The sequence below is a fragment of the Sebastes fasciatus genome, chromosome 20, assembly GCF_043250625.1.
Source record: "Sebastes fasciatus isolate fSebFas1 chromosome 20, fSebFas1.pri, whole genome shotgun sequence".
Taxonomy (NCBI): Eukaryota; Metazoa; Chordata; class Actinopteri; order Perciformes; family Sebastidae; genus Sebastes; species Sebastes fasciatus.
Genome location: NC_133814.1, coordinates 20748619 through 20769869, shown reverse-complemented (window position 1 = coordinate 20769869; position 21251 = coordinate 20748619). Strand labels below are relative to the sequence as shown.

The 21251-nt window shown below is 41.8% G+C and overlaps 1 protein-coding gene across 1 annotated transcript in view; it reads left to right on the top strand.

Annotated features, from left to right (window-relative positions):
* sema4gb (sema domain, immunoglobulin domain (Ig), transmembrane domain (TM) and short cytoplasmic domain, (semaphorin) 4Gb) overlaps positions 1 to 20297 on the top strand; it is a 40487-nt gene extending 20190 nt beyond the window's left edge. The window contains exons 3-15 of the mRNA XM_074619080.1: positions 712 to 860; positions 1240 to 1302; positions 1630 to 1728; positions 1820 to 1913; positions 3367 to 3480; positions 3886 to 4040; positions 6788 to 6963; positions 11170 to 11308; positions 11393 to 11615; positions 11788 to 11903; positions 12145 to 12299; positions 15502 to 15563; positions 16077 to 20297. Of these exons, the coding sequence (XP_074475181.1) occupies positions 712 to 860; positions 1240 to 1302; positions 1630 to 1728; positions 1820 to 1913; positions 3367 to 3480; positions 3886 to 4040; positions 6788 to 6963; positions 11170 to 11308; positions 11393 to 11615; positions 11788 to 11903; positions 12145 to 12299; positions 15502 to 15563; positions 16077 to 17044 (2513 nt within the window). The 3' untranslated portion in view covers positions 17045 to 20297. The remainder of the gene's footprint in view (positions 1 to 711; positions 861 to 1239; positions 1303 to 1629; positions 1729 to 1819; positions 1914 to 3366; positions 3481 to 3885; positions 4041 to 6787; positions 6964 to 11169; positions 11309 to 11392; positions 11616 to 11787; positions 11904 to 12144; positions 12300 to 15501; positions 15564 to 16076) is intronic.
* Positions 20298 to 21251: the final 954 nt, after the last annotated feature.

Here is a 21251-nt window from a genome sequence, read left to right as displayed (position 1 = left end):
TTCAAATATTTAGTTTAGTGCACCAGGCCAATTATTTCACAATGGATTAATAGTCTGTGTATCTGCTCACTTCACCATCACCCTTTCACACACACACAGATGATGATGCTGTGGCAGTTATGACTGATGCAATGTGGCATTACTGGGCCACGATTCCTGCTGAATGCCCTAAAATTTCGCCTCCCCTGTGGCTCCATCCACACAGTCCTCTCCGCAGTCACTCCAGCGACCCCCCCGTCTCCGGGATCCGTTGTCGAGCCTTGTGCAGTCACGCTAAGCATGTTGTTCACTTGGGGGAGTGTGTAGACTCTGGGAATTCTCCAGTGAAGCTTTAATATCAAACCATTCTTACAGTCTGCAAACAGAGAATTTGGAGCTGTCACTGTAATACATGGCCCTCTGTGAGGTTTGAACATTTTTGATAGTGGTGCAGAAATGATACCAAAACTACACTTTTTATAGTACTTCAGTTTGAGGAATATTAAACATCTCCAAACGAAACCATATAGATTCATTTAACAAACTAAAGCCTCATTATTGTGTGCTGTGTATGATTGTATTCAAGTTTTTAAGTCATGTTGAAACCCATACGACTGACACTAAACCATGAAAAATAACCTCAAACCAAAAGCTCAGACGTGTTCATACAGTTTTGTCCATTACCACAAAAGAAACCTTTATTATACAGTAACGTGTGTCATGTATTTGCAGGTCTGCTGGGCAGCTCTAGTTTCAACGGCTCTTCCCAGAACTACAGCACCCTCCTGCTGGAGGAGGAGGCCGGGCTGCTGTACGTGGGAGGCAGAGGAGCCCTGCACGCACTCAACACCTCCAACATCTCTGCCGCTGCAAACCTCACGGTGAGTGCCGCAGGTCAACACGTTAATTGACACAAAGAAACGGCGAGTTTTCTCCCGTTTCCTAAGTGTTAAAGGAGGACAAACTAATAATAGCCTTTAAGCAGATTGAGCAAATCCCATTGTGTTCCTCCAATTTTATGGATATGGGATTAAATGCAGCAGGCGTTTATTTAAGGGTTACTGAGCAGAGTCAGAACTCAATGACGCAGCTAATAAATAAAGTGAGCTGTCTTTCTCTTTTCTCTCTTCCTGTTTGTCTTCTTCTCTTCATCTTCCCCCTTCTCTGTCCATAATGTTTCTATTTATCTATATATGTTTGCCTCTCTATTTATTGAGCTAACTGAGTCATCCTTATTAACCCCTCCCCACTGTTTTGCAGATTGATTGGGATGCTTCCCCCGAACAGAAGAAGCAGTGTCTAAACAAAGGCAGAGACAATCAGGTACACAGCTGCAGCTCGACTCTCTCATTATTATTCAGACATTTCTTTCTTTTGATAAAACTCTTTATTTACTGAGTTATTTTTAGAGAACATAAAACTGCTTTGTGATGTGCAGATTGCTTCTGACAGCAACAAAGTGGATAATCCTTTCAATTGCTTCTTAATCCACTTTTTCCTGAGAAAAAAAAAAAGTCACACTCATATTCGTTGAATATTTGCATGAAATAGCTCCTGTACATGTAGTGGATCGACAGGCCCACGTTCTCTCCAGCTCTTGCTGCTCGTGGAGCCAGAAATAACCTGTTTTTTCTCTCCTGTTCCCTGCAGACTGAGTGCTACAATCACATCCGCTTTCTGCAGCGATTCAATGAGACTCACCTGTACGTCTGTGGAACAAACGCCTTCCGACCTCTTTGTGCTTATATAGTAAGAGCTTGTGTGGTTTAATTTCAGTACAATTATGACCAGACTAGAATTGAAATGATTAATTGTGTCTTTTTTCTCTCCTCTCTGTAAGGACGCAGAGCGGTTCAACTTCACCTCCGGATTTGAGGAGGGCAGAGACAGGTGTCCATATGACCCAGCAAAGGGATACACCGGCCTCCTCGTAGGTGCGTCTCCCAAATTTGCATTTATTTATTTATTTTTTCTACTTAATTTATTTTAAAGAAGCACAGAAATATAAGAAAACGTAGTAGAACAAACTGTTGGTCACCTATTCATTCATACAACTGTTATACTGATGGAAATAAATGCAAGTTCACACAATAATGGATCAGTAATCATCTCATGAGGTCACCTTTCTTACCAGTATTGCAAGAATTTATGGTAACACTTTCTATGACGCCCATGTCTATAATGCATTATAAACATACTTATAATCTGCACTGAATAGTTATAAGCACTCATAAGTATGCATAATGCTTTATAACAATGAAATCACAACACATTATAAAGCATTTTATAATGTTTTATAAGGTCAAGTATCATAATACTTCATAATTGCTGGTCACTCACTGACATTTTTGATTTTCCATGCATTATAGAGTATTATAATTCCCATAATTGTAATACATTAGAATATTTTTATAATGCATTATAATCACTGTTATGATGCCTTGTAATGTGATTATAAGTTACTCTTAAGGGGTCATTGTTTGCTTTAAGTAAAGTGAACAAAACAAGAACAACACACCACTTAGAGTGACTTATAAATCACATTATAATGCATCGTAACAGTGATTATAATGCATTATAAGTATGTTTTTAATGCATTATAGACATGGGCGTCATAGAAAGTGTTACCGAATGGATCAACCCTTAGATTTAGTGAAAAAGTAATTCTTTCTATACTTTGAATATTAATAACAACTGTCTATCCAGTCAGTCATTGTTGGAGGTTTGGTATAACCATTTTTTGTGTTACAGCTTTCTTGTTGGCTGCTAATAATAATATAATTAATAGATATTTGTCATATTTGTTTTGCACCAATAAATGAGCTGCAATATTGCCCCCAAATTTGCATTTAATCTGCACTATATACAGCATGTTGGTGTAGTTTAAGCAGCATGCATATGGAGGGAAGTATGCTGAACAGAGACTGAAGCTCCCAAATTTGATTAGACTAAAGAAGAAATGTTTTAACCATATCATGTCTTCAACGGGCCAATGGGTAACCTTTTAAAAGGCACCATGCTTGGACTACTCGCGTCATCATTCTAAATGTCTGTGAAACAGGTCATTGTATATCCAGAGGGGATAAGTGAAGGCCAACTGGACTTGCTTGAGATGCTAGCATGCTGATGTTTAGTAGATATAATGTTTACCATTTTAATTTAGCGTGTTAGCATGCTAATATTTGCTAATCAGCACTAAAGTGCAGCTGAAGCTGGTGGGAACGTCATTAGATTTGCATGTATTTGCTCATAAACTAAAGTATTAGACCAGGGGAGCCCAAACTTTTAACCTCGGAGGACCAAAACTGGAACTTAATGGTGGGCCGTGGCACAAAGGAAAAAAAAGATTTCCACATTTCCTTCTGTCTTCATCTATCTGTTAATCAGACGGTGAGATGTTCACGGCCTCTCAGTACGAGTTCCGCAGCTCTCCAGACGTTCGCAGAAACTCCCCCTTCCCCACGCTCAGGACAGAGGAGGCCCCCACCCGGTGGCTTCTGGGTAAATATATCACACGATAGCACAACTCAAAAGAAGGGAGATAATCCTCAAATACATCAAGAAATGAATGAAGTGTGTGCAATGACTTCGCTGACACTGGTTTATATAATTCCACTTACAGTAAACTACTCAACGGACCAAACCTCATTGCCATTTTGCACATTTTTAGCTCATCGGATGTTTTGCTGTTAGTACAGAAACTGATTGACCCGGAGATTGAAAAATCACATCAGAAAAATTGCACTGCACTGCAGCTCTAACTGGCTTAGTTGTGGCAATTCAATCATACTTAAAAGCTCCATCTTTGGTTTCCAAGGAGACACTTCCTAGGCTGCTAATAGGTCTGTGTTTGGGCATGTGGATTCTGAATGTGTGTGTGTGTGTGTCTTGTTTGTGTGTGTACAGAGGCAGATTTTGTGGGCTCCGTGCTGCTGAAGGAGAGCATCAACAGCTCTATCGGCGACGACGACAAGATTTACTTCTTCTTCACGGAGAGGAGCCAGGAGCAGATCGCTTACCCGAGCCAGACCAAGGTGTCCAGGGTTGCCCGAGTCTGCAAGGTCAGAGAGAGCAACTAACCCCAAAACCATAATCGTATTAATAGTTTGGAAAGTTAATTCTAACAAAAAAAAAAAGGACAAAACTCTCATAACAGATTTATAAAGCTTGCAAGGTCATGGAAAGAAAGGGTTGAAATGAAGAAGGAGAAAAGTTGCCAGTATTCAAAGTGGCAAAAAATGGTGGGATTATTAAATGTTTTACGTCACTGATGCAGAGTGAAGGAGACTTTCTGTTCTTGATTCTTCTCTCTTAGATGCTCTTACGGTTATTTCAGTGCTGAATGAACCAGCCGTTGGGTGTTTCTAATCTTGGTTTCTTCACTGACGGCGACACTGTTGCCAGGCAAACTACAAGTCCACCAACCTCCACCTCCACTGGCAAACCCCCTCCCTCTCTTTATTGCCATCTCGCCCTCTTCCACTCCTCCTCCTCCTCCTCCTCCTCTTTTTTCTCTCTCACCTCATTTCACTTGCGATCAGCATCTCCGGTCTCGACAGCATGCCCAGCAACTCCTCTCTTTCCTTCTTCCTCTCTGTCGTTTCTTTTTGCCATGCATGGTGGTGTAATTACCATCACGGTATGCTGATGTGCTGAAATCACTGTTGCCGTTTTTCCAAAAGGATAAAAAAAAGTGTCCAAAAGACTCTGGTGAGCCGGTGAAACGATGTTCAGGAATAAGTTGGAACCCCTGCAGTCGTATATCACCTTTTGTGAGAATGTGAAAAAGGATTTGCATGCATGTATGAGAGGAAAAAAGAAAGGAAGCTGCATACTGAGTAACCACTTTTAACACCCAATCAGAGTTAAATTGTCCAAACCAATCAATGCAAACTGCGGGCATGAAGTGGCACCGCAAATTAAACTTGACAAAGAGAAACCAAAAGGTTTTTCCAAGGTTGTTTTAGTTCTTTATGGAGCTGTTTCACCATGATTTCTTCATCAATCCTTTATAGTGATGGCTTTTTGTCATTCAGACATGCCTGTAATGTTACGTGAATGTTCATTCTGCGCTTATTCTGACATGACAGGAGCAATGCTTGCACGATATTTGGCATCTGGTGCACGAGAGGAAGTGGTGTTGAATAGTAATATCAAGGAAGCCTCTCATAGGCTGCATAACTGATGCGCGATTCAATATTTTAATCGATTGACAGCCTTAATTTAGATGTGTAGATGTTTTTTTGTACAGTCATAAACTTGAGTGTTTCCTCTAAATGGTTGCAAATTTAAAAACTGTACATCTACTGCACTTCCCGCCCCGTGCTAATAAACGATCAGTGAAATAATTTTCTGAACTTCCTGAACTTTTTTTAATCCCGTACACTCAAACAGTTCGTCTCTTCGCGATTCTCTCTGCATCCAAAATAAATCATTTCTGGAAATAAGGTCTGGACTTTCTCTCCTCCTCTCTCTTCATCAGCGCGGTGGAGTTGTCAGAGCAGTCGAGAGTGTAATAACTCAGTCTGAACTAGGCCACGGCAGCACATGCAGATGTCGAGCCGGTCCCCAGCTCAGCCCAGTGGCAGAGCTGCAGATAGCGGAGGCCCTGGCAGTCGCCTCTGGCCCTGAAACCACTGAAGACTTGCCATTTTTTGAGCTGCATAACTAGTTGTCCTCTTCTGTCTGTCACTTCACCAGCCAGTCTGCATCCACTTCCCCTGCAATCATGACCTATTTTCACAGAGAAGGGTGTAAATTACATGGAAACAAGGTCTTTTCAGGAACATAAAGAGCAGCAATCAATGGCATTCTGACATTATTTAATATATATACATATCTCCAGCTAAGAAAGAAAAGGCTGCACAATTCCTTCTCTGCTATATCTTTAGAAACCCACTTCACGTCTGGCTCAGACTGCTTCCATCATGTCGTCTTGGCTTTAATTCCCCCACAGGCATATCTTTACGGTGTCACGCTTGACTCTTATTTTCTTGGATTTACGTCATGACAGCCCGATGACCCGCACGGTGCTTTGATTGACATAGATTGTAATCTATCAGTACATCCCTTTTAGCTCTTTCCACAATAATAACCTGGTATCCATCTCTATGAGAACTGCTTTCATCTTAACCTCTCTTCCAACACCAACTCCCCAGACGTTTTGTTCAGTGAGAAGAAGTCTGCAGTCCTTTCCCTCTCTTTGTCCTTCACTTTTTACCCACACATGTCATTGGTATTATTGATGGAAGTTTTTAATGCAGGCATTTTTGTTTTCCATACTTAATGTTATGTCGATTCAAGCTACTTTGCCTTTTTGTGTGTGGGAGGCCGAGGCGGGCAGTCAGAGCATTTTGATGAACGACAGACGTCTGCGAAAGACATAAACGAAGAAAGATGAAGCGCTATATTTCCAACAAACAAAGAGAAAAGTCGTCTCTGTCTCTCTTTTTTTTTTCTCTCTCTTCTAAATGAGGTGTGCTAAATTACTCTTTTAGGAAGCGACTTCTTGCAGCTTCGCCTCCCAGCGCTGCCGAAATGCAATTAGAGCAAATGTGCTAAAGTAGGCACTAACATTCAGCTCCAGACTCTCCTCACTTCCTCCTCCTCTCTTTATATATATACAGTGTACATTATGGTTCCCTGTCTTTGTTTCGATGATGTTTGTTTCACTGTTGTTACAATCACAGATTAGTGGCCGTTGATGTGTACATGAGAGTGAATTTGTGTCATTTATGCCAGGATATATCAGCTCAAGTGACTTTATTTAATCATCCACCCATCCATGCATCGTCTCCTGTGTGTGCAGAATGACTGGGGAGGCCAGAGGACCCTGCAGAGGAAGTGGACAACCTTCCTCAAGGCCAGAATGGTGTGTTCAGTCCCAGAATACGAGCTGCACCTCAACATCCTGCGCAGCGTCTTCGTCCTGCAGGGTCGAGACGCTCAAAGCAGCGTTTTCTACGGCGTCTTTGGCCTGGAATGGTAAGAAACAACAGCTTTTACTATGGACTTTTTTTACATTTAAGTAGCTTTAAGGTTGGTCTTATTCTACACTGCATGACAGTATCATTTTTATATTCTGTATCAGCATCATTTTCCACAAAAATTCAACCTGGCAAATTTGGCGTCTTTGGAAACTTTGGGATCTCCACTAGACTTTTAAATAGATGTGATCACAAGTGAAAATTGAGGGGACATATAAAATAATGAGGAAACTTTAGGAAAGGATCCAACAGTCTACTTCTCCTATTGTGTATCTCATGATAATGAGAACGACATTCATCTCCTGTAGTGAAATGCAAGAAGGAACGATGATGAACTGCATGAACTTGTTTTAAAGTGGAATATGCAGAATGTGAGTTCAGAATATCTCCATAGTCAAACACAGACATGATGACTGTTTGCGAAGTGGATTTCCTTTCCTCTAAAGAGCAAGAAGGCTTCACTCTGCACACTGTCTTATTTTTTTTGTTTCTTAGCAAGTTTGAAACTCAAGACTTTGGTGGGAAATTTGGTTTTACTGTACGAGGTGCACACTTATTTAGATTTTTATATATATAAAGAATAGCCAAGTTCAATTTATCAGGATGAAAGGGAATATACAAACTCACCAGACTGAGATAACCATTTAACGGGACGTCCCTAAAGTTGGAAGCACACTTTGGTCTAAAATATTATTGTAAGCTGTAGCAACAAGATTCCCTTTAACTAACTGACCTAACATAAATCATGAAAACGGCCCCAGAAGTACAGAAAGTATGTGGACATATAGTGTAATAGAAACCAAAGTAAAGTCACACTCAAACTACTAAAAACAGCAAGTCAATAACATCTTCATGAGATGGGATTTTAATCCCTCTTTACATACATCAAAATGTATGATTATATTATAAATGTACATTATTTTGAGATGAATACAGATCAGTTTCCTCAGCAACATTAATCATTTAAGCCATTAAATTAAAGAGGACCTATTATGCTCATTTTCAGGTGCATACTTTAATTTTTTGGTTTCTACTAGAACATGTTTACATGCTTTAATGTTAAAAAAAAATGCTTTATTTTTCTCATGCCGGCTGTGCTGCAGCACCTCTTTTCACCCTCTGTCTGAAATGCTCCGTTTTAGCACCTGTCTCTTTAAGTCCCCCCTCCCAGAAAGCCCACTCTGTTTGGTCAACCGAACCAGCTCTTCGGCTCTTACTAGTTTTGTTTGAGGGCGTGCCAAACTAGCCGCTAGGCAGGTATTATGCAAATGTTTTACTAGGTGACATCACCACGTTACGGAAGAAAAGGCGGGACCTCAAACGAGGAGTTTCAGGCAGTTCAGGAGCAGTGTTTCTGTGGGGGAGAGATACTCCCTTTGGCGTGGACTTTGGGCTTTGTAACTTTGCAGATCTTTTACATGCACAACAAGACTCGGTCAAAACCGAGTATGTGTCTGGACCGTGTATGGTCAGTCTGTGAATGTGGGGCTAAACAAATAGTCAGTGGTCATGTCTATAATGTTGAATCCAGCAGTACATGTCCACTGGCGAGGACGCTAGGGGACACGCTGCTCCACTCAACTGGCTGTTCAAGCCATATATACATATATATATATAACACTAAAGAAAAGGGAAAAAGCGTAATATGTTCTCTTTAAGCAAAAAGTTAAACCTTTTCTGGTTGCAGCTTCTCCACTCTTATTTATCTTATGTCATTGTAAATTGAATATTTTCGGGGTTTTGTGGCTGTTGGTTGAAAAAGAAAGAAGAAAAAGCCATTTGCAGACGTCACCTTGGGCTTGTGAAGGGAGTTTTTCTCCATTTTCTGACTTTTTATTAAATGACTAAAGAGCCGATTGTGAACATAATCAACAGATTAACTGATAACGAGAGAAATGAGTCGTTATCGAATCGTGACGTGTCAGCGTCAGAGGACGATGGCTGCCGGTGGAACACCTGCCTGCGGTGTGAGTGTGTGTTTATGCTGATATACAGAGTCATGCTGCATGAAACTGTCCCAAGGGTGTTTAGTTTCTGATGGAGAGGATATAGCATTGCAGTGGGACAGTAACACTATCTATTTCTCTCTCTATTATTTTTTACTGCTACACTTCCTCTTGTGGATATTCGATCTCAACCTCGGTCTGTCTGTCTCCTCATTCACTTCAGCAGCTCTCCTGTCTTTCTTCATGCTGGTGATCTTTAAAAAACACACACCTGTGTGAGTAGTAGTCGTCGCTATGTGTTAGACTCAAGCGTTCAACGGTGAGTAAGCCTCTGAGCTATACTGCTCACCAGCTCTGAAGACAGATTCAGGTTTCACTTCAATCTCATTTTCCTCACTTGAATGCCTTTGAAGGCTGAGGTGGGCACACAATGGACTTAAGAATGTGACTCAGACATTACTAATCTTACCTGTAGGGCTTTAGATTAAGGATCACCTGGTTCCCAACTCCCAACTCATGCTGTCGTTATGTTGTCGGACAAATCTTTTCTTTCACCAAAACCACAAATGGGGGCCTGCTTTATTCATGACTCACAGGGAGTGGGTATTTCGGGGGTTTTGAGTGTGGTGTTGAAAAACAAATATTTCCTTCTGGATCGGATGACGGGAGCAGCTACCGGAGATAAAGAGGGAAAATTACACACCTGTCAGTAACGGCACTCCCACATGTCCATTCAAGACAAGTTGATTAGATCCAAGAGGAGAATGTGAGCGTGAAAACTTTGCCAGCTTAAGGCGAGACACGACGTTGTTTTTCATGCACTGGTCAATTTTGAGATTTTAGGCTATTTTGCTTCCGTAACATGTCTTCTTTCAAACTAGTGGAAAGAAAACATCCAAAATACACATTTAGGTGTTTATTTTACTACTTTGTCTATTTGCATCTGTAGATTTGTCCTAAATTCACCCAAAGTTAGCATTAGATAATACCTCATTTGCGTATTTAAAGGTCTTATATATAACATTTTTACGTAGACGAATATTTAAAAAAAAATAATAATACATCCACAGAGCTTTTAGAAAGGTGGCAAATAAAAGTATGGCTTTCCCTGAATTTTTTTTATATTGTGAATTAATCATTTTAAAAATTTTGGCAGGTCCAAAATGAATGTTTTGTTTATCTCTGTGGAAGATATCTGACGTTTGGTTCCCACTTCTAACAAGGCTTGTGAGCCAGTAGTAAAACAACGTTGGTATCACGTGGTATATCTGGGTTGACAGTTATTGTGGAAAAAATGGATAAATGGCTGAGATTGACGGTAAGCGCCTGGCAATGACTTGTTATGAAGTGAATGCAATGGAACAGGGGGTGGGGGGGGGGAGAATGCGACATCTAGTGGCTGAATGATATACATTTTATCAATAGCACTTTAAAACATACAATTTCAGAAAACTTGTAATACAAAAAATACATGTTTTAATGTAAGTAATGAACTGGAGAAGTTTCATGGTGATACTTATTAGATGATTTTTTTACCCTATTCACCTGTAGTGTATTGCATAGTGTATAGAATTTTACAATCCATGTCTTTAAAGGCCGTTTTCTCAAAAGGAGCTTTTTTTTCCTGCACTTTCTCTGCCAGAAATCTCTACTTCAGTAGCACTTACATCCACCACACTTTCCAGTTTCATTACTATCTATATTCTGAAGGTTTTTACAGAAGGGTTTGTTCATATATCATTCATAGCCTGATTTATAGAACATTTTATTAAAAGAAACAGTTGGCTGTTGACAGTATTTTCTGATTTATGGAGTGATAAAAAGAGATATGCACAATTCCCTCTGTAAAAACCTTTGACTCTAATATATCAACAAAATGAATCAAGAATTTTGAACCTGGCTTTATCCAATGTTCAGATTTCTGTTCTGGAAATGTATGCAAATTAGCACATATTTAATACGATAATGCCTCATTTGTATATTTAAACATACAATTTCAGAAAATTTGTAATACAAAAAATGTAAGTGATCAACTGGTGAAGTTTCATGCTGATATCTATTAGTTAAGATGTTCACCTGGAGTGTCTCCCCTTACCAGTTATAGAGAGAAGAGCCACCTAGTTACCTTTTCGCCTTACGATCTGTGATGTGTTTGAAATCCAATCTGGGTGGCAGTTGCTCCCCAGACAATAACCTCTCGGTGTTTATCCAACATTGAATCATTAATCCTGACTGTGTCCTCTGGATGTGTCTTTCAGGAAGAATATCAAAGCCTCTGCTATCTGCCAGTACGCCTTCTCAGATGTGCAGAAGGCTTTCGAGGGGCCGTACATGGAGGTGCAGGACTCAAAGTGGAGGGAGTACACGGGGAAAGTTCCAGAGCCGAGACCTGGATCTGTGAGTTTCATCTGTTAAAACCTACTCGTTCTAGAGTATTTCTTCTCCATGTGATAATTTCTCTGATCTCTGATCTCTCCACAGTGTATAACAGATGTGCACAGGTCCCAGGGCATCAACTCGTCTCGAGACCTCCCAGACAACGTCCTCACTTTCGTCAGAAGGCACCCACTGATGGCCAGCCAGGTGCACCCAATAGGGGTACGCCCACTCATGTTCAAAAGGAGCGTCAACTATGTGAAGATAGTCGTGCACAAGGAGCAGGCGCTGGATGGGAACATTTATACTGTTCTGTTTTTGGGAACTGGTGAGTTTTAATACTGAAAACCAACAAGAAATAGATGGACGGACTAACTTATCGTTGGTTTTGGTCTTTTCATGGGATTTGTTGTCAATAAGATAAATACAGAATAACACCGTCCTTCACAGAAACTGGATTTTCTCTCAAGTGTTTACCAAGGTTGCATCTCTTCTCTCAGATGACGGGTGGCTGCACAGAGCTGTAGACATCGATGGAGAAATGCACATCATAGAAGAGTTGCAGCTGTTTGATAAACCCCAGCCCATAGAGAGCATGGTCATATCCTCTGCTCTGGTATGTATGCATGCATGGAGATCTTAAATGTTAGCAGCCTTTTCATGCTAAAGTGATGCAAATGAAAACCTAATTAATTTACTACATATAATTGGAGTGTAAACACAGAGTATTTTTATTTATTAATCAATAGTTATGAATAATATATTACATTTATGCTAATAGATCCCCCAAAATGCCACACACTTTTCCTTTAAAGGTCAGAAACCAGTTTAAAACTGATGTATCTTTTGTTTCGCAGCGGAGCATCTACGTCGGTTCCCACTCTGGAGTCGTGCAGGTACCGATGTCCGCCTGTCAGAGGTACACTTCCTGTTACGACTGCGTGTTCGCCAGAGATCCGTTCTGCGGCTGGGACGGGAGGCTGTGTGTAGAAATATCTTCCCGTGCACAGAGGTGAGGGAGCACACAGCTGCACACTAACAAATGCAGATTTCCAGCGAGGAGGCAAACACGACGAGTGTTTTAGAAAGAAAGTAGACAACACACTCGCAGAGATTTGGCAGAAAATGAACCAGACGCTTGAGGAGACAGATAAATTTGCATTGCTTCATTATAGAGTCTCTATCTCCCTGAGCCTCCTCTGCAGCGCCACCTGTTTATTCTGCGCTCTATTTGCTGCTGCATTTGGATGACAGCCATAGAAACTTTATGTTAAACTTATGTTTTTTAAAAACATCTGCAAATATGTATTTTTTTTTTAATTTTTCAGGTTAAAAAATATAGTGACATTGTTTACATTCATTTAGATATTGGACTCAAATGTTGCCAAGAATAAATAAGTGTCAACGCCTCCACATAATTAATATAACAGTGGTGAACATGATGTTTAAATACATAGTTATTGTAATGAGTAATAAACCTACAAACAGAGATGAATAATTTTGACACGGTGTACATTTTTGCATCACATGACCTTTCCTTCTTTCTTCTTGGCCCGACAACAGTACCGGCGTCTAATTCATTATTTATAAGCTTCTTTCTCCTTCCAACAGAATTTCTATGAAAGCAGGTCTGAGACAATGTGGTCGACCTGGATTTCTGTTCAGCTCAGCGGGAGCTTCTTCTTCTGCAGTTTACAATGAAAACGCACTTCTCTCGCACTTTGAATCAGCATTTAGGTCGAGTGTAACTACAACAGACAAGACAGATTATTTTACAGATCCATAACTTACAAATAATTCTGGTAACACTTTACTTAAAAGTCCCCCTGTTTAAGCAGTATACAAGCATATAGTAAATGGTTTATAACACACTTTAATGAAGTTAATGTGCTGTATTTGTCAACAATTGATTATGTTGTATTACAACTTTATAACTTTACAAAATGATGTGTTTATGCCAACAGGAGGAGTTCTAGTTGCTGACAAATACATTATAGTAAACATTTATATCTGCTTACAAATGCATTATAATATGTTATAAACCATTTATTATACGTATATATAATATACATGCTAAATAGGGGGACTTAAAGTAAAGTGTTACCATCATTTCTAAGGAGTTTCTTGGAAGCATATACATGACTCTGCACTATTTATAAGGTAAATAGAGACATGTCCGATTGGTACACTTTAAATTAATTAAGTCCATGTAATTGCTGGTGTAACCTGGAGAGTATTTTTGTAAATTAATAATTAATTAATATTTATTTGGCTTTAAATTGAGCTTTTACTTAAAGCAAATTTTTTTTTCTTTATGTATTACTAAATTACAGACAATAGGTCTTACCAGGAGACTGCGGAAATAAAGCATTACCCTTGTTTCAATGGTTACTGATTGTGGTGGAGGAAGTACTCAGATACTTTACTGAAGTAAAAGTGCTAATATCACAGTGTAAAAATACTGTGTTACAAGTAAAAGACCTGCATTGAAAATGCTACTTAAGTAAAAGTATGAAAGTACCATCGGCACAGTGTACTTAAAGTGTAAAAGTACTCAAAGCAGAATGTGAGTATTATATATATTATACCATTATATATTATATATTATATGCAATATTCTGTCGAGTAGTTTTATCTATATAACAATGCATCATATTTTAAGTTTATCATGTTTTCTATGTAACATCTTAATTTGTAAAGTAACTTTAGCTCCTAAATAAATGTAGTTGAGTAAAAAGTGCAACATTTCCCTCAGAATTAGAGTAGAATTAAAAGAATAAAGTGGCATGAAATAGAAATACACACGTAAAGTACCTCATATTTGTACTTAAATGCAGTACTTGAGTAAATATACTATGTTAAATTCCCACCACTGCTTATGGAGATATTAGGGGAATCCTGGATGATTAAAATCCAGCGGGAAAAAACATCATTAACCTTAAATAAGAAGTTGTAGTCGTGGTCTGGTGATTGGATTCAGCTGGACAGACACATGTGAACCAGTGCATATTATAAGCCCCCTTCCAAACAAACCACACACACATGCTGAAAGAGGTAAACATCACTGTGGCTCAGTCTTGCACTGGGGAGTGATTGTGCCTCTCTTCATTCCCGCTGCATGAGTGAGCAGTAGACATCTTAATCTCCATTACGGCAGCAGACACTTCAGCCTCTCCTGTGGATTTGTTTGTGAGGGAATCATCGCATCTGGAGAAAGCTGCAAATAGACTGAATGTTAATGGGAGAGATCTTCCACCTCTCTGGTTTCCACTGCACAATGTCCACTATTCTGAAATCCAAAGATGGGGATAGATTTTTCTTTACTATTCTGCACTGAACTGAGTAAAAAAAAAAAGGTGTATATTTATGCTGCTCGCTCTGCCTGGAACCTTCTGCAGTTAGATCTAAAATTGGTTTCTGTGCTGCAGAAACTCGGTGTTCTCTCTTCTGGCTGCAGATGTTTTGGGGGTATTTTAGAGTCTTGTTTGTGCCTCATTAAGTTGTTGTTTTGGGTGCATCTCAGGTATTTTTATGGTTTCAGACAGCTCCTGGGTTGTTATAAAGGTTGTTTTCAGGATGAAATCGTGATTGCAGAAATGTCGTTCATGATGTTTTCTCTCTTATGCTGTTTGTCTGTAACTCATTGTTATTGCTGCCTATCTTGGCCTGAACTCACTTGAAAAGGAGATTTTTTTAAATCAACGGTTTTCCTGCTTAAAGCTGCTACGAGGAACTTTAATTTTGTGTTGATTTTAGCGGTCCATGTGGACAAAAGCGGTAGTGTTTCCAAGCACCAGAGTCCCTTTAGAAAACCTCTCAAGTTCTGCTCCTGGCCAGAGGAGGAGCCTCTGCTGCCGAATGCGGAGCTCTCCACTTCTCACCGGAGCTCCGGTTGCAGGTCAAAGGCGGCAGCGAAGCCGGATCTGTCCGCGGTGGGCTGGTCGCTGCCGGAGGCCCTCCTAAAGTCTGAGCTGAAGTTGCACGATTTTGTTTGATTTCACGCGGAATTCGACCCGGTGGTAACGATGAGAATAACTACATAGAAATAGACAATCTTCTCGCTGATGGTCTTGTTTACTTATGTCGGTCATATTGAGGCATCAGTATCAAATTGAGACTGTTTTATAACCAGTTAAAAGTTCCTCACAGTAACTTTAAATAAAGATTAAATAAAAAATTTTCAACATTTTAACAGAATTTTAAATTTATTTCAGGTCAAACGTAACCCAGGATATCAAGAAGGGGATCAGGGGCTGCAAGGAGAATTCAGGAAACGGTAACAACGCACACACACACACACACACATTCACATACTGTACATTCATTATGCAACATTCGTCACTTTTAATTTTGAGAACGCTTAGTACTTTATTTTACCTCCCACACGCAGATTATGAGGTGAACAAAGATCAACACTTCTTGTCTCTGCCTGAAAACTCAAACATTTAGCAGCTATTAAGGGATTTCATTAGGTGTACGCTCCTTACCCATCCCCCAGGTCCCAGCGTTCACATTTTAATCAGTTCCTCTCTTGCTGGAGGTCAGGCGGTCATGCTGGCTACGTTGCAGGTCTTGCTACCTTTAAAGAGGCTTATGAAATGTGATGGAAAGTGATGCTGAAAGGTGGAGGTGGCTCACTTTGAATACGTGACCTTTGTGACCTGACATCTCCTTCTATATTCATCTTTGTCACGCTGTCTCTCTCACATTCTCCACCCCTTTATCTTCCTTCACCTTATCTCATCTTAGCTCCATCTCATGTTTCTTGTCCTCTCTTTCTGTTGCTCAGTTGTCCATCGGAGGCGTTCCGTGATGTCGGGTGACGACGTGCTGCTCCAGTGCGAACTGCGCTCCAACCTGGCAACTCCACGCTGGACGCTAAACGGCAAAGAACTCCAGGGATACGGCCTCAATTCGGGCTACCGCATCGGCACAGATGGCCTCCTCATAATCGGAGCTCGTGCCCAGCAGAGTGGGTCTTATCGCTGCTTCGCCGTGGAGAACTCCGTCTCAGTCCTGATTTATCTTTACACAGTGAGGGTGCACACGGACGGGTACTTCCCCGTGGAGCCCACGGCCACGACTAACCCCACCACAGTTTCCAGCCCGACTGTATTCTCCACCAGCAGCCCCACTGAGCAGCCGCTGCCCTCACCTCCCGCCCCGCTGCCTTCGGGAGCGGAGTTCCAGACCTACAGACACATGGAGGCCGTGTACATCTCCCTGGTGGCGGTCCTCGGAGGGCTTTGCCTGGTGTTGACTGTGGTGCTGCTTTATGTGAGCTTCTGCACCAGACGGGCGTCTCGGGACCGAAAGTTCTCCCAGCAGGGGCTGCAGATCCTGGGGGGCTCTGAGAGAAAGAGGAGCTCCCATCTGGAACTGAAAACCATCTCCAGCCACTGCAATGGCCGCCAGGGTCGGCGCTCCATCTCGGTGCCAACCTTTGGGGACATGGGCGACAGCTTCCTCCAGATAGTTCCAGGTGAGGGCCAGTTCTCGCCGTGCAGAACGCCTCCCCCGGCCCCTCCTCTTCCCATGCCACCTCCGCTGCCCAACATGGACTACGCCAACGGGCTGTCGGCCACCCTGCCCAGCGTGCTGAGGAAGATGAACGGGAACAGCTACGTGCTGATGAGGCAGGACGACCACGACGGCATGTCGCCGCTCTACCACTCCTTCACGGAGGAGCTCAACAGGATCCTGGAGCAGAGGAAACACTCACAGCTGGACCTGCAGCCTGATGAGAGCTCCATCTAGGACGCCCCCATCTCAGTCGTATTTATTTTGACCCCTAAAGGTAACCCGTAGCTGCGGGGAGAACTGACTGTTGTATCAAACGCTGCTGTTATTTACCCAGTAGGAGTACCTGCAGGTCGTGTCCTCACCTGATCTGAAATGTGCAGCCTCCTGTGTCTCCCATGACAAACGGCCCATGATTTCGCTTCAACAATGGACTACACTGACCAGAGATTGATAATCAAAAAGTGGAGATGTGAAAAATTTGGCCACAGACCCGCACTACCGCACTACAAAATGTCCATGAGTGGGGAGCGTAGTGATGCTACCTCGGTGTGAACTCTCTGGAGGCAAAGGTGCAAACTGGGGCACGAAAATCAGGCCAGGAGGTGATCACGTATTTATGAGACTGTGGAGGTGTTCAGGAGGTTTTTAGTGCCATGTAATACGGAGCTTCGAGTGATACTCCACCCAAAATCTATCTATCTATCAGCTACTGTTGGAAAGTACCTTTCACCTAACGTGCCCACAACCTGAGAGCTTTTCCCTGCGTGATGCAAGTTGGACATGAGGATATTCCCTGGTCTAAGGTGGAACAGGTTTGACTCGCCTGTAGTCGCAGGATCATCACTCTGTATCACCAACGCCACGCAAAGTCCTTCTATGGTGGTAGTTTCAGTTTTGTGGTAGGCCTCCTCTGGGTTTGGGGCAGATGTTGGCGGTTCTTTTATGAGAACAAGATGCATCCTTTTGGAGTGAATTGGCTGGCATCCCACCTCCAGGTGTGTTTCACGAGTGGCTAATAAGGAGGCATACCCATCCCCATTCCTACCCCCATGTGTGACGTCAGAGCAGTCTCCTCCTACAAATGCACTAATCTACCAAATGAAAGGACTACTATCACAACAGTGTTTTAAACAAGGCCAAGCATCCAACACGTATGTGATTATGTTACAAGAAGTTTCATGTTTTAACGGTGAAATCTCGTCCAAATAGGAATCCGTTGTCAGGCTGCAACTAACGATTATTTTCATGATCGATTAAAGAGACTTAATGTAAGAATCAGAAATAGCTTGTTAAGAGTGACACCTGTGGCCGTTAAGACAACGACAGTCAGCGTCCTGTTGCTCGCGCTTGTGCTCGCACTACGTAGACAGGAACGAGCATCGGTCAAAACGGTGAGGCGACACACGCGAGACTGATTGTGATTGACAGCTAAAACCACAATATCACTATATATTTCACATGCTTGGCAGTAATGTTAGCTTGCCAAACGGAGGTCCCTCCATGAATCGATGTTGATCCCAGTGTTAGCTTCTCCTGCTTCAACCTCCCGACCGTGGTCAGAAGACACAGGGGAGATGCCGTAGTTTTGGTTGAAGTCGCTAACATTACTCACTCCAGAGTTAACCCCCGTCACTTCACTTAGCAGCAGGGAAAGAAGACACGGGAAACCTCTTTTGGTTTTGAGGAGCTGCAGCATTTATTTCTGCACAAACTGTAACTTCCACTGAACATTCACTTGATATTCTCAGAACTAAACTAACTCTCTTCTGCTCCGCTGCTCGCTTGTTTCGCCGCCGCTCTCTCTCTCTTGCTTCACCACTCACTTCCACGTGCACACACACACTCCCACAACACTAGTTTTCCCCCCGAGGTCTGGCACATTATTGTTTTGCAAGACGGGCTTCACTTCGTTTTTTCGTGCTTCCGTGGACTTTGTGTTGGAGTCTGAGTTGTGGTGGTGGCTGGTCATTTGTTGGCGTTAGCGGACTCCATTTCTAACCAACCGTTAGCTATCGTTAGCTATCGTTAGCTATCCCTGTAACTGCGCTGAACAGAGTAGGAACACGCGAGCGCCCATGACGTCACAGAAAGTCACGGAAGGTCTCATTTTTTTAGGTTTGGTTACAGCCTGTTCCCTCATTTGCAATAAAAACGATTTATCCATGTCAAAATTTGCATACATTCCCTTTAATCTGGCAATTATTGTTTTCAGCTAATTCAATTGAATTGTTTAAGTCTAAAAAAATGTCAGGAAATAGTGAAGAATGCCCATCACAATTTCCCAGAGCCCAGTGTGGCATCTTCAAATTGTTGCTTTTGTTTCATAAAAGATCAACTGGAATGAGCTGACTACACGCTTTCGTTCTCTATGAATGAGCAAACTACGTACATTTTACAGCCACCTTTGGAGCCTGTTTGATGCTCAAAAGATAGATTTCATGTGGAGTGTCACTTTACGAAGCTGTTACAGCACACGAGAACTCAGGTGGAAAGACAAATCATTATTTTAAACCACTCTTTCTTAATTTTCTTCTGTCCTCGTGTAGATTTCAGTAATCACTGCTACAGCTGTTCGTAGCAGTTTGTTGTGCCGGTGCCAGTGGAAACACCTGTAGCAAACTTTCTGTTTTTAGCAACTGTGTGAGAAAAGACCTTGACGCAGCTTGAGTAGTCTATTAAAGACTATTAGCCAGTTTGTGGTCCGATTGATTGAATTCACTGAAGTGACGGCAGACTGGCTTTAGGGCCCAGGAGGCTGAGAGGAAACCACAACACACGCTGAAAACAAACAGAAGAGATGCTGGAAAGAACATGCTCATTTGCTGTTTTATATTTATACAGTTAAACATGTTTGTCTTTGTCAGATTGAAGCCCTGTTTTTGTACCATCATTCATTACATGTTGAAGATTTCTCCTGAGACATCCTGACTATACTTTCATGCCGACACAGGATTCTTTCAAAGAGACTAAATGGTCCTCTGCTGTGAAAAAGCTGCTGGTGGCAAGTCATTGAATCAGTGTAGAGACGACCTTGACACATGCACCCCACAAAGGCATCCTCTGTGTTTACCTGACATCAGAGCAATGCCAAAACAACATGAACCGCAGAGCGTACAGTATTTCCCTGGCAAGGTGAACAGCGCTATGATTAAATAGTACATGTTCAACTTAGAGGGACTGAAATGAATCTCTGAGTAGTTTGTAAACGTGTCACGGCCGGTGGCAAATAAAGATCTGTCTTCCCAGCAAAGTGTTGAATCAGCTCTTGTGGCGGTGGCCCTCGACGGTGACTCGCAGCGCGCATCTGTCAGAGCGTCGCTGACAGTAACAGCGGTGCTTGGCTCGCCTCCACGAGGAGAGGACGGAGGTGTCTGTTTGCATAGAGACTGTCGTCTCTGCAGGTAGAAGCAGACAGAAAACATTTGACCCGAGTGTCCTGGTTAGCCGTGCAGGAATCAGATGGTGATACAAGGAGGCAGCAGCTATTTCGCACGGTCCAGGAAATGTACTATATGCAGAGTGATAAATGGAGGAAATTCTGTCAGACCAAAGGCCTCAGTGTGATTCAAACTAACCTGCTTGCATATGAGGCTCTTTTTTTTCAATCTTTGCAAGACAAATTTTCGAGGAGAGACAGTCCAAAAGCGTGCGATTCATAGCGTCTGTCCCTCTCTGTGACAGCAGGTATTTTGGTCATTCACCTTTAGACATTGATGACACATGACCTAGTTCATTTTAAACATACTGAAACTTTAACCCCACTTCTTCTGATTATGTTTACTGATTCTTTTCTATCCGACTATCTCTCTGTGACATTATACCAAGTCTCAGTCTCAGTAGTTATAGGCTTGTCTCTTTACTAAATGCAGACTATAGATTGCTTTGAGTCTGTTCTTCCATACATTATTCAAAACAGCAGAGGGAATTTATTGAAAATAAACCTTCTTTTTTTGGATTTATTTATTTATTCAACATGCTGAATCGGCTGAAAAACCTCCAACATGGCAGGCTAGAGCCGACGGTGCGGGACAAACCACAAAAACTAGCCCGACAGACGTAGGAGCTGAAGAGAAAACTTCACTATATGCAGATGACCTGCCTTTATACATTTCAGATCCCACTAATAGCATATGTAATAATCACCCTTTCACATATGTGTCTATAAACTGAATTTGGGAAAGAGTCAACTAATGTCAGTTAATTTAACTTTCCCAGCACCTTAACATTTATTATCTGCTGTTATATATTTAGGTGCGTTTTTCCCTGAATAAAAAATATCGCCCGCTCTTGTTGCTTATCTGGAAAAGTGTTCAGTATTTCCTGGCCATTCGCCCTGACCTGTGTGTCCTGGCCAGCCATGCAGAGAACGGATGACGATACAAATGGACGTGTTGGCAGAAGCTATTTGCACTCTGCATGTTTTCAGCTTTCTTCTCGTCAG